Here is a 14589-nt window from a genome sequence, read left to right as displayed (position 1 = left end):
TGACCTAGAGTGTGACTGACATACCCAGACTACAATAGAGAAAACTGAGTTTCCCGTTCCCCACGGGGGTCAATGGCAAATAGGTTCTTGCTAGCATAGGACCTTGGGTCCACTTCTCCTTCTCTGGAATTTTGTCTGCTTTGAGCCTATGCAGGTCTATGGGGGTTGTCCCCATGAGTCCATACGTGTATCAGCCCTGTTCAGTCTAGAAGATGCTGTTTCTTTGGAGGCATCCATCACTCTGGCTCTTACAATCTTTTCGCCCCCTCTTCTACATAGATCCCTGAGCTACAAGAAGATGGGTTTGATGAAGACATCCTATTTGGAGCTTAGTACTCTAAGGTCTCTCACTGTCTGCACATTGTCTGGTTGTGGATCTCTGTGTTAACCACCATCTACAGAGGCTTGAGCAAGACGCTGATCTGTGAGTATAGCAATATGTAATTAGAAGTCATTTTATTGCTATGTTCATTTAGTAGAATAATAGGAATAGGTTTTCTCCTAGGCCATGGTCTATTTAGTCTCAGGTTCTAGTTTATTTATTCATTGTCAGACATGGGTTCCACCTCATGGAGTGGGCCTTAAATCCACTTTTTAAAGTAGCTGGTTACTAACATAATATTTATTGCTGCCATTATACAATGTATCTTTCAGACAGGTCACAGAGGTTACAGAGTTTGTAGCTGAGGAATATTAGTGATTATTTTTCTTCTCCAGTAGTTGCAGAATACCTCTCAGAATCATGAATGCTAATCGGTATGGGTAAAGCTACGAATGGGGCACCAGCTCTATTTTTCCCATGCTCCATGATATAAATAAAAGGCCATCTTCAGCAATAGGGTCTTACCATTAGATTGTGGGGCCTTTTGTATTGGTAATATAGCCTGTAATGTTTCATGGTGTCTATAGAACCCCTTTGGCCAACAACTCAACAAGAAATAATCTATTCCTCATATTGAGGATTTTATTTGGTAGCATAAGACTGGGGACTGTCTTCACCACTAGGTAGTGACTCCATCTAAATCAAGAAGTTTTTTCTTGGTAGAATTATTACAGTTGATAAAATATAAAATATTGTGGAATTAGAATGTGTATTGGAATTCTATCATGTTATATGATTTGAGATTAATCATCCACTACTAGTATCTTTTGGAGGGTATTTTTGGCGGGTTTTCAAGACAGTTTTCTCTGTGTGGCTTTGGAGACTGCACTGGAACTCGCTCTGTAGACCAGGCTGGCCCCAAACTTACAGAAATCTGCCTGCCTCTGTCTCCCACGTACTTGAATTAAAGCATGTGCCACCACAACCCAGTCACTACTAGTATCTTTAAAGGAGAAACAAGTATTCCTTCATACCTCTCAATAGAAGACAGGGTCTAATGTATGCCAGGCTGGCTGAAAATGACCTTGAACTTCCTGATTTTCTTGACTCTACTTCCAAAGTGCTAAAACTGTAGGTGTGAGCCATCATACCTGGTTTATGCAATGCAAGGAATTCAAACCAGGGCTCTTTTCCTAAGGTACTCTATTGACTAAGCCACATGTCCCCAAAAAGAGCCCTCTTAACAAAGAAAAACACATCTAAATCACATTTGATTGGGCTACTAGTCCACAGACTGCCACTTTACAAAACTAAAGCAAAACCAGAGTAGAAAAGCATATCAAACAGGAACACCATGATCAAATTCTATACTCTGTAAAAATCGTAAGACCACAAAAATCAGTTCTACCTGCAAACAAACTTCAAGGATAAATAAAGAGGTAGAAACAAGTGTAAAAGGGGAAAGAGTCCTAAGGATTATGTCAAGATAGGAAATAATTTATAAGTATGAATAGTATGTTAGACAATTTATCATACTATGGAAATGCTGACAAATGTTGCTATGGTACCTGCACTGTGGTTTTAAAGAGCACTTACTTTCAGAAATGCATGCTAAAGTACTCACGGATAGAACTACAGAATTTCCTGCATTATGCCTTTCACAATCCATGTGGTGGGAGAAATGAAAGTAGAGTTGAAATCAATTTCCCCACTAGCTGATCACTGTCAAGGCTAAATGAGAGCTTTATGGAGCTTCCATGTTTTTCCTTGGCCTCCCATAGCAGCTGAGACTCCGAGACGAGCTGGCCAAACAACACATTCTCATTCCCTTCTGAGGTGCCCTGCCTTACTTGCAGAAGGCCACTCCCTTGATGCATTGTTCCATGGCCTTTGTGTGCACCTGTCCCTGTGGCCTCTGCCTTTCTTGCAGATGACCACCTTCGGGCGTCTTCCTCCACAGTCTACCTTTTACTGTGTCTGTCCCTAGGGTCTCTCTGTGTGACTAAATTTCCTCTTACAGAGACTCTGGGCCGGTTGAAATAGAGTCCATGCTAACAATTCCATCTTAACCAAAGTATTTCTTTAAAGGCTGTGTCTTCAAAAGAGTCACACCCTCACGTACTAGGACTAAGGCTTCAAAATGGGAATTTCAGAAGGATACAACTCAAACCACAACAGTATGATAAAAATTAAAGATAATCACAAAATATAATATTTATAATACAACATTTACAGTCAAAATACATATATAAATCTCATAGATTCATGAAATAAAATTAAAAAGATATGGATTGTTCTTGGTTTAGATCTTAAACTTGTCTCGTGTTTTCACCTTTTTGTTTACACACACCTTCTCACTCCACTTGTCTCTAGAAGGGTGAAGCAGTCCATTTCCCTTGTAGTGAGGTTCCAACATCTTAGACACTAAATTGCATCCATAGGGAAAGGAAATCTTGTTATACAGTAAACAGCTATACTCAGATAGGAGAGCATTATCCATCATTTAGGAATATATTGACCCTAAAAATATTAAGTTTAATTTAATTTAAATAAAGCAGAAATCTAGAAATTGATGTGATTTAACTAACAAACTAGTTAGGAAAACTTGTAATTGAAGCCAGTATCCTACATATCCATGTCTACTTCAATGGAGACCATTACTCAAGGCCCTAATGCTTTTTTTCTCCATCTTCTGCAACAGGATTCACATGAAACCATACAGAACATTCACTTTACACAAATATTATAAGATAATACTCCAACTGTAAGTCAGCAGCAGATAAAACCCTGACAACTCGAATGACTGGGGACAAGTAACGTCATAAAATTTGAAGTGAGGAAATGCACAATTGTACAGTAGGGACTAAAAAAGCCGGCTTTCCAAAAGATAAAAGTATAGCTAAGTCTGGCTTTAGATGAACTCACATTAAATTTTTTAGTTAGCAATAAATATTCCGAGGGTCACAAATGGGCTTACCAAGAGTTTATGCATTATCAAGCTACACTGAAACCAAAACAAGCAGTCCAAAGAAAGTGATGATCCTATGTCAGTCAAGGCTGTCCGTACTTTCTCTGGAACATTTTCTTCCAGGTGATGCTTCACCATGGAAGTTCCAGAATGACAGAACTACTGAGTTCTGCCCACATGAACAATAACAGCGGATTGGAGCTGTTGATAAAAAACAAAACAAGGCTGAAGAAAGACGTGAGCTGCCTTCAAGGATCTTAGCAGCTCACAACCGGAGAGACTTTGAACCTATTCTCCACAGCTCATACAGATAGAGCCAGGATAGCTTGTCCACTCTTATTTGTCCTTCAGCAATAATCACTTCCTCCGGGAAGCATGTCCTAGCCCAAAGACTGGAGCTTGTCAGATACTGGCTGCGGCTTCCCGTTTCATTCTTCTCTACTAGACAACAATTCTGTTTCTAATTGTCTATCAGAGCAGGTTAGCTCTGTGCCTTAGTCCATCTGGGTTGCATAGACTGCATGACTTACAAGCCATGGAAATTTGCTTCTACTAGTGCTGAGGGCTGCCAAGTCCAAGAACAATGCCCTGACAGGTGTGTAGCTGTGGGCTCCCCACCTGGCCCAGGAATGTGCCTTCTCACTCTACCCTCACTTGCTCCTTTGTTATATTAATCACAAATATGGGGCCTCTGCTCTCAGGACACTAGCACTTCCCAAAGTGCCCTCCTCCCAATCCCATCCTCCTGAGGGGCCCGGGTTTCAACTTACTACGGTGGGGTGGACACAATATTCAGAGCACAACAACTTACTAGATTAGAAGATACTAGACAAGAGTAGACCACATTTGATTTTGATTGGTCAGTTCTAGAACACTCATACCTACCATAGCAGACTGAATGAGAATAAACATGAGAAAGGTGAAAAATTCTGAAGACATTTAAAAAGACTTTGATGCTGAGATTCACAGGCAACCTGGAGAGGCAGCATGTAGGCCATGTCTCAGGGCTGAGTAGCAGTGAGACTAAGGGTATAGATGAGACCTGACTAAACAATGTTTAGGTTTTTTATTAACTAAGCATGTATTGAATTTTGTTTGGAAAGATTATGTTTATTACATCATAGATTTCATTTTAGTAATTGGTTCCATTCTGTTTAGAGAGTTTATAGAGTTAATAACACATTTCTACATAATAGATTCCATCCGACCTCAAATGGCATTTGATGTTTCACCCCATGATTCCTATCTTCTTCTCTCCCTACTCCTCAAAGCAGATGAATAGCACTAGCATTGTTGTGATACAGAAGACATCAGGAAACAGTTGTCAACAGTGAGGTGAGGTCAGCCTTGGAGAGCACCGTTTTTGATATCCTTAGAATCCACTGTGCAGAAGTAAATGCGGATTTGGCAAACGACACAAAGTCATTCCCTCTGCATTTCTCTTTCTGCTGATTTAAATTTTTCACAAGGGTCCAATTTTCCATAGGAACAGATCAGATTTACAGCAAATACAAAGATTGCATCTTTTATTTATAAGGAAAAAATCCTAAAACCTCTCAAGTACTTTTCATTAACACTGTGTGCCCTGTTGTGCTGGCTCTAAGAGTATTAGTCAAGCATTACATGACTTTTGCTATTCTGGCGAAGGTCGGTGTGCTCATAAGTTAATGAAATTATCAGGCCAGACCTTGCTGACTGAATTCCAGTTTGCAGTAGAATCTGGAGGACTTGGTAATATAGAAACCACTGTCCATGTTTGCTACCTTGCTTCTGGTCTGTCTTCCTTCTAGGTTCTTTTCTTTCTTCTAAAAGTATCCTCCATCCCTAAATTAATTCATAGGCAGTTATAAAATTAGAAAAACAACGTTATTAACTAATATTAAGAGAAACAGAAACAGGTAAATTATTTTGAATCATATTACATCACTTGAGAGGATTTTGAAGGAAAGTGGGGGAGGTAGCTAGAATAAGGAAAGGGAATAACAAAATCTATGAGGAGAGGTGGCAAGTAATAGCAAGACAGAAGAACAGGACTGCTGACGGTGCACACACACACACACAAACACACACACACACACACACACACACACACACACACATACCAAGCCAAGTGGTGGAGGGAGCTCCACACACAACGGGACCACGACACCCCAAGCATGCTGTGGAGATATCTCTATGACCTTTCAATGTATACTAGCTCTTTCTGGGAACGTCATTCCTTACTACAAGGCTAGGAGGCTAAGGTCTGCATTACTGAGAAGATATGAAGAGAACAGGAGCTCCAAAATTCAAATTCTCACTGCTTTTATTCTGTATATGTTCACACTTGAAAACCAAGGAGCACATGCTCAACTTCTATTTCACTTCATTTATGCTTATGATTGCACTTTTATTAGTAACTTTCTATGCTTTCTACAGCTTTAAGTAGAACCTGTAATCCCTGTGACTAGAATAACTTCAAATATGCCTTTGAGGGGGAGATGTATAAGGTATAGATGCTGCTGGTCCGTAGACCACAGCATAGATAGACGATGACACGAACCACATGCTTGGTTGGGCACCAGTCTGCTCTACTGTCCTATGAATTCCTGCATCCTTCCCTCAGTTTCTCTGTGAGGAATTTCCAGATGCAATTACAGTGAGTACACAAGAAGAGAAAACACTCTAAAAAGTAGAAAACACTCTACTTCAAGGAGAATAATAATAACTTCTTATGTTGCCCTAAGGGTAGACTATTTTTGATAGCCTTGTACTCTATATACCTCAAGTCAATCAATGAACAGATTCACAATAGCTAATGTTCCTTTCCATGAGTGAAATGCTATGTCTGCCCAAATTACAAAGTATTTGTTTCATTAATGCATAGGATAGCAAGTCACTGTTCAAATATCTCTGGGAAGTGAGGTGATAACAGGTGAAATTTTCCAGATAACTGGTGTGTACCTTTAATTTTCCAAACATTTATGTTTAAGTGAAATGTTTGCAGTATTAGCATTCTCAGAAAATATTAGATCTACAGAATACCATTTGACTTATTTAGGGTCACACTCATTGATATGTATTATTCAACAGTATGGGATGGCAAGAGATTCTCAAGTCCATATGAAACTGTGTGTTCCCAGACAATGGAGCCTGACAAGACCCTCTAAAGGTTCTCGATCTCTTGGGAGCCATCTTCTGCCTCTCTCAGATCAACCACCACAGCACACTGTTGATTGCCCTCCTCTTGCAATTTCTAGTCTGACTTTATGTGCAAGTGTGCCTGTATGTGTATGCGCATGTACGTGCATACATACGTGTGTGTGTGTGTTAAGAGAGAGAGACAGACAGACAGACAGACAGACAGACAGACAGACAGACAGACAGACAGACAGATATACACACACAGAGGGAAAGAGAGAGAAAAAGAAGGAAGGAAGGGAGGGGAAGGGAGGGAGGAAGGAAGGAAGGGTCTCACTATGTAGCTCTAGGCAGTCAGCAACTCCCTATGTAGAGCAAGCTGGTCTAATTTTCAAAGAGATTCACTTGCCGCTGCCTCCCAAGTGCTCAGACTAAAGGTGTATGCCATGATGACCAACTGATGCTTTGTTTTTCATATGATACTCTGAGGAAGATTATGAAACTGGCTCCTTTTTCAGTTCTATTTACTTAGACTTTGTACTACCAAGGATAGAATTCATAGCTAAACAAGGGCTTCATCACTGAGCCACAACCCCAATCCTCCTCTTATGTTTCCAAAGCAGAAGCTCCTTATCAGGGCTTTGGGTTACTGGTGACTTGAATCAACAGAATCTTTTATGACAAATGCACAGGTTTGAGTCCTCTTGAAGTACCCCTTAAAATAGCCATGGAATACTCACTGATCCCGGTGTCCTTACAGTACTGGACCAAGTACTGTCCCATGACTTTTAGTAGGTGGTTGTATTCTTGGACATTGAGGAATTCTTGTTTGTTATGGGATGGTTCCATGATCTCCAAGGGAATGTTCACAATTCCAATCACACCTGCGCCAAGTCTGGGGGAGTAAATACATGTATGAACTTTGTAAAATCTGGCTAAAGAAAAAGAAAAGGCAAACAAGTACTTGTCACTTGCAACCAAATCTTCCACAAATAAATCTATTGCCTTGGTGTGGGCCATACCAAAATTATTAGGCTATCTTAAATATATTTAATTATTCACAGTGATTTTTTTGGGGGGGGTGTATCCTACAGTGCCACCTCAGTATGCTACTGATCCGTTGCCAATACTCTTTCCAACCTGGGGAGTCCTGGTCAGTAGAAAGAAACAAATTTTTAGCAAAACCGGTAACACCAGCATCTTCTTGCAGTGACCTGGGCTGGTCTTCTTATGCCTGTACAGAGAGAATCACTTTCTTTGTCCCCATTTCATCTGCTGGGCTACGTATCTCACCATTGCAGTGGTCTTTGGAGGTGTTCACTGAGTTCTACTGTGGAAACATAACAGGCCCAGAGGGTGATGACAGGTATCTGATTATTAACCTTATGTGCAAAGGTTTCTAGGTTCTCTTCTGTCTTTCTAGAGGCACAGGATATACATTCACCTGGGATATTTTTGATTTACCCCAAATCACCAGATTTGGGATAAAACCTCTGTGCTACAGAGCCCCACTGCTCTTGCGACAGCGTTCGTCACACCATCTCAAATTGCGGTCCCACCCACTTTGTGCTTCACTACTGTCTTCATCTCCTGTCTCCCTTCATTGCTCATTTTGTAAGTCTACATTTGCATCTCACACATACGGCCTGACGTGACTTCCTTGTTTCGTTTCCTGCCCTTCTCTCACAACACGTCTTTATTCATTGATCCATGGATCCATTCATGCAGTCATTCAAAGTGAGCACCTGAACCTGTTCCAGAAACTAAGAACGTAGACAAGAGCAAGAAAGACGAGGCCTCTGGTTCTCATTCACTGCAGAATGGCAATCATGGAAGGAGTAAGTAGATAAATGTGCACAGTTATTTCTCATGGTGATAAGTGGCTTTAGGAAAATAAAGTGAAAAGTAGCAGTGGGTGTGACCATAGGGTCCAGTCTCACTTAGGTAATAAAGGAAGGGACTTTAGCACTCAAGTCTGAACAGCATGCCAAGGCCAACAGTTGGGAGATCTAAAGACAAGAGGTTTAGTAATACCAAATGCTAAGTAGCTAATCGAATTTTATGCAAAAAAGCCAACTAAGTTAAATTTTTTAAAAAATCATTTTACAAATAAAAAAGAAGAACTAACTATCCCAACTTGCAGATCACACAACCCTGTGCTTCAAATACCCTAAAGAGTCTACCAGAAAATTCTTAGGCCTCAAAAATCCTTCCAGCAATGTCCCAAGATACAAAGTTTACCATACAAAAAATCAATAGCTTGAGTTTGTATCTTCTTATCTTTTAATACTTTATTGGCACATGTTAATTATGCATGATAATGACTTAATAGCTTTTTAAAATGCCAATTATGGGGAGGGAAATACCATTCACAGAATAAAAACAATTAGAATAAACCTAAGCCAAGAAATAAAAGACTTCTACAATGAAGTCTTTGAGACACTGAAGAAATAAACTTAGGGAAAATCTTGCATGTTCATGGATAGGAATAATCAATATTTTGAAAACAGGTATATTACAAAATGCACAGATGCACTAAATGAGAAAAAAATCATAAAATTCAAATGGAAACACAAATATTCTTCCAAATAACTAAAGCAATCCTTAGGGGAAAAGACAGTGTAAGATGACCCCAATGCTGCAGGCATTATAGAGCCATACTCAAGTACTCTGTGGTAGTGGCACAAGAAATAGATCTGTGGACCAATAGAATAGGATAAAGGGCCTAGAAACAAGCTCACACAATTGCAATCCTTTAACTTATGACAAAGCTGTCAAAACTGTATGCTGTGCAAAAGACTGGTGCTCAGAAAATTGGATCTTCACACATAAAAGAGTAAAATTGGATCCGTATCTCCCACCTTGACCTCAAAATTAATTGAAAATGAATCAAAGATAATATTGTAAGATGTGAAACTTTTCCACTGCTAAAAAAAAAAAACCTCAAAATATAAGCATACGAGTTGATTTTTCTAATTGAGTTTCCAATAGCATGGGGAACAACAACCCTAAGATTATAAATGGGTTTATAAAATTAAAAAGCCTTTGCATAGCAAAGCAACAATCACAAGAGTATAAAGAAATCATCTACATCGCAGAAGAAATATTTATCAGTTACATATCAGACTGGGGATTGAAATCCAGGACATATCACTTCAAAAATTAAATGCCATAAAACAAAATCATATCATCAATAATTGGATGAATGAACTAAAAAGGATAATTCTGAAAAGAATAAACCAAGAAATATTTGAAAAGGTATTCAGCATCACCAGCCATCAGGGAAATAGAAATTAAAACTGCTTTGGAATTTTGTCTTACCCCAGTCAAAATGGCCATCAGCAAGAAAAGGAAGACAGAAAACACAGACGAGGTGTGGACAAAGAAGAACCCTATCCAGTGCTGGTAAAAACGCAAGCTTGTATGGTCGTAAGGGAATTCGGTACAGAGGTTCCTCATAAACGGAAGGCAGAGGTATCACATGACCCAGCTCTCTCATTCTTGAGCATCTACCTGAAAGTCTCTGTCACCATATCTCAGGGGTGTGTGTGTGTGTGTGTGTGTGTGTGTGTGTGTGTGTGTATCCATGTTTACTACTATACCAGTCAATACAACAGGAAATGGAGTAAGCCTAGCCATCCATCAATAGATAAATGGATAAAGAAAATGGGGTTCATATAGGAAACGAAATCTTATTCAGCCATAAGGAAAAATGAAAATATGACATGGGAAGGAAAATTTACAAAACTGGAAACCATTATGTTAAAAGAAATGTCTCTTATGCTAAGAGAAATGGCTCTGAATGACAAATAGATCCTATATTCTATATTTTTTAAAGTTTAGACTTATATGTACGGTTGTGTGCATATAAATGTATCTATTGGTCATAGAACTCAAAAAAGGACCATGAGAGGGAAGGAAGAAGTCTTAAGAAAAGTGTGGAATAGAACATGTGCCGGAATACATGTGATCAGAACATAGAAAGGTAAACTCACTGGGTGGGGGGGGAGGTTGAGGGAAGAAAGGGAATTAGCTTGAAGGGGAAGAAAGCTTTGAAGGGCATGGGGGAAGGGAATGACAGAAAACAAAATATAATGACACACACGTATGAAGATGCCATGACGAAACTGGCCACTTTGTATGCTATCCTTAAAACTGATAACAACGAAATATTGTTCTCACTGTTGGTGCACAGTTTTAAAGGGCACTCATGCTCCTCAACGAAAGATGGTCACCCTTGACCTTTATGTCTGCAGGGCTTAGTCCAACCAGCACAAGAAAATGCAACAACCTGCTTTTGCCCGAGCAATGAATGAAAAGCCAGTTCCCTGAGCATGAGACTGCAAGAAGACGAAAGCCCCCACCCCACCCACTCACTCCACCACTCTCAGACGTCTGACTCTGTCCTTTTCTGCGATTTCTCTATCTTTTGTCCTTTTGGTTGTGAGACTGGACTTTAATAACTGGACCATCTCTCCCTTCCACTATGATATCTTTGTAAGATTCCACATAACTGTTAAAGCAAGTCATGGTACTTTAAAACCAGAATACATTAATCTAGAATTTAAACAGACTGGAGATGTTTGCTAATAAATATCATGCAGGTAACCAGCAAAATCTGTAATAGGCTTCCTTACAAGGTAAGAGCTTGGTTTTCCCTCTCTGTTAACATTTCTTGAATTTCTATTTTTTAATTGGTAAAATATTGGACGTTTGAACAGATGATATAAGGGATTGAAAGACATAAAGAAAAGCATTAGAAACAATATTTTTCTAAAAAATGTGATCTTCTTCTGAGAGCCAGCATACAGCCTCATGTTATTATAAATTAGGCAGATTAATTCCTGCATGAGAGGAAAGCTGAGAGGCAAACAGGACTCGTATTGTGATGAATCTACTGCCACAGACCGAAATGCACTGTGGGCTCCCTGCACTGCCTTTGACTCAAGAAAGAAGTTTACTTACAAGGACTTCATTTTCAGCTGGGGACCAACCTTCTCGTGCATTTTAATCAGCCGGTTATTACTGTAAATGAACATTCCAGCTTGGTTCTGGTCTTCTATGTGCACTCCAAAGAACAAGGAGAGTATTCTTGCTTTCCTCAATGTCCTAGAATTGTATTTACAAAAGCAGTTAAAAGTGCTCTATCAAAGCAAAACATAAAATTTATACAAGTGCCTGATAATAAAAATCAGAAGGCAGACATCGAAAGAATGACCTATAACATGCCAGATATCTTGCAAAAACCTGGTGGATATAGCGGATTCTGTACATGCAAATCACTACACCGGTCAAGCACAAGCACCCACTCAAATACAAGTCTGCTCATTTAAATCCAAAAGGACCAGAAAGGACTCTGTGTGCGCTGGTCTGACACACCTGTGACAGCTGTGGTAGTCAGGGTTCTCTGAAGAGACAGGACTAGTAGACTGATGAGAACAGATTACACACTGTGGCCCGGCTAATCCAACAAGGACTGTCTACCAACGGAAGGCCCAAGAATCCAGCAGTTCTTCAGTCCATGAGGCTGGCTGTCTCGGCTGGTGTACAGTATGCATCAGAATCCCAAAGAAAAACGTCACTAATGCCAGTGACAGAATGGATTTGCCAGCAAGAGTGAGAGCAAGCAGTTATAGATTCCTTCTTCCATGTTCTTTATATATGCTTCCAGCAGGAGGTGTGACCAAATCAAAGGTGGATCTTCCCATGCCAAAAGATCTAGATTAGAGGTATATCTTCTCACCTCAAAATATCTGGATTAAAAGTGAATCTTTGGATTTAAATGATTTAACTAAGAAAAATTTTCTTGCAGGCTTACCCAGCTGCTTGGATTTTCCTTAAATTATAGATATAATCTTAAATACAGATATAATATCTATATCTTGATTACAGATATAATCAAGTAGACAACCAAAAATAGCTATCACAAGTCCATCCCTTGTCAACTTGACACGCAATCATATCTACTTATGCCATGCTTAATTTCCAAATAAAAATAATAACCAGAATAATTACACTTATCATGATATAACTACATATTTAGCTAAGTCATAATTATGCCTATTATGATACAACTATCCCATGTACAATCACAAACTCATTATAAATTTTAGAACAGGTGGCACTATCCCTTGGGAGACAGTCTTTTAGTTTCTCAAAGCTTAGACAGGATAAGCACTATTATTCCCTTAACTGATGTTAGATTATATGGGAAAAAAATTGAGGAAAGAAAACACACATATCTTCACAAATACAGTCTTAGCAAAATATGACATCGATACCCATATCAATTATAACCCTCATTTCTCCAACTGATCACATGGCATTAGCTGATATTTATGACCATCTTGCTCTACTACCCATTTGGTACTTCTTTCGTCCTTAGCAAGCACTTCAGCAAGTCGTGGCTTTTTTTTCCTGGAGGAATAATCCAATCCTTCCTTTCTTCCAGGTCTATAGCCTGTAGAATCCTGCCTGGATGAGGTTGTAGTTTTCTATTGACTTTAATCACAGGACACGGTAGCACCAAGAGATGCCCTAAAGGATCTCCTGCACTCCAGATATAATCCTTCCATTGTAGAGAAGCAATCTAATTTCTCCTCAGTAATATGGATCAATCACCTCTCCTAGTGCTGTTATTCTGTTCTTAGCCTGTTTGCTGAAGGACACCAGAATCCCTAAGTGGCCAGAGGAGGGTCTGATTCTTCAGTTCAGTGGAATGTTTGTTGTGTCTCCTGGAAGGAGTGCTCCCCTCTCTTGAACACAAATTTAAGGTCATGAGAGCAGGAAGCAAAAATTTTCCTAGTGTGTGACTAGGGGTGATAGTAAGTGGAACTAATTCCTTTTCCATCCCTTGATTCCTGGACACTGATTCAAATCATCCAAAGAATACTGCCCCCAGCCCTCCAGGCTGTTGCTATTTAACTGGTGCTATAGCTGTATCAGGATATCTGTTTCTGGATGATGTGGAACACATTAAAAGACCGGCTGGAGGCCATGACTGGGGGTCCACTCTTGTACTTCTCTAGCTATGAAGTGAGCTCCGTGGTCAGAAGCAATGCAATGTGGAATAACATGATGATGAATAATGCATTCTGTAAGTCTATGGATGGTGGTTTGGGCAGAAGCATTGTGTGCAGGAAAGGCAAATCTATAGGCAGAATATGTATCTACTCCACTAAGGACAAATCATTGCCCTTTCCATAGAAGGAATCCTTCAATGTCAACTTGCCACCACATTGCTGTCCGGTCACTCTGGAGAATGGTGACATATCTGGTGCTCAGTGCTTGTCTCTGCTGTTGACTTTGTTCATTGGTCCACTGGTTAATGACAGGGGTGACTAGGGAGAGAGGCTGGTTGACCACAGTACAGGTCATTGTATCTACTGATTACTGAACTCCTCCTCAGCTGACACCACCTTTAGATGAGCATTTACATGGGACACAAATATCTTCATATTCTTCACTCATTTGCAGAGATCCATCCACATACATCTTTCCCAGATATCTCCCACCAATTGTCTAATCAAGTTCTCTTCAAGTCCCTGTCCATACAGCCAATCCATTGACCTACAGCATGTAAATCAATGAACAATTGCACACCTGCCTGTTTACCTTCCAAACAAAATAGATGACCATATGTACTGCCCAAAGTTCTGCCCACTGTGAAGATTTCCCTTCACCAGTATCTTTCAGGGTTGTTGCAGAAAGAGGCTGTAATGCTGTAGCTGTCTACCTCTGGGTGTTGTCTGCAGAACCTGCCAGGCCAACAATAAACTAGGTCCTAGTTCCTCAGTCAACTGATCATAGGACATAGTCCTTGCAGCTATAGCTGCATGCCTTGGAGGATGCAGCACTAAAAGGAACAGAAACCATAGGCATTGGGACAATTTCTTCATGTAACCTGTTTGTGCCTTAGGGACCCACTCTGGCCAGATCACATATTTGATATTGGATTGCCGCTGTGAAAGTCCTACTTTATGGCTTAGTGGGTCAGATAATACCCAGATCATGATGGGCAGCTCAGGTCCCATGGCAATTTGGTGGTCCACTGTCACACTTGCAGTTTCCATTAAGGTCCAATAGCAGGCCAGGAGTTGTCCATCAAAAGGAAAATAGAGACTGTGGTTGATGGTAGAGCCTTACTACAAAATCCCAAAGGTCTCCTCTGGAATTCACC

General features: G+C 40.0%; 1 protein-coding gene across 1 annotated transcript in view; it reads right to left on the bottom strand.

Annotated features, from left to right (window-relative positions):
• The window catches only part of Morc1 (MORC family CW-type zinc finger 1), a 164807-nt gene that overhangs the window by 87714 nt on the left and 62504 nt on the right, over positions 1–14589 (bottom strand). Inside the window, exons 13-14 of the mRNA XM_042055818.1 lie at positions 11376–11519; positions 7151–7305 (exon numbers count right to left, since the gene is read on the bottom strand). Of these exons, the coding sequence (XP_041911752.1) occupies positions 7151–7305; positions 11376–11519 (299 nt within the window). The remainder of the gene's footprint in view (positions 1–7150; positions 7306–11375; positions 11520–14589) is intronic.

The sequence above is a fragment of the Arvicola amphibius genome, chromosome 10, assembly GCF_903992535.2.
Source record: "Arvicola amphibius chromosome 10, mArvAmp1.2, whole genome shotgun sequence".
Classification (NCBI taxonomy): domain Eukaryota; kingdom Metazoa; phylum Chordata; class Mammalia; order Rodentia; family Cricetidae; genus Arvicola; species Arvicola amphibius.
This window is presented reverse-complemented; position numbering and strand designations above follow the sequence as displayed.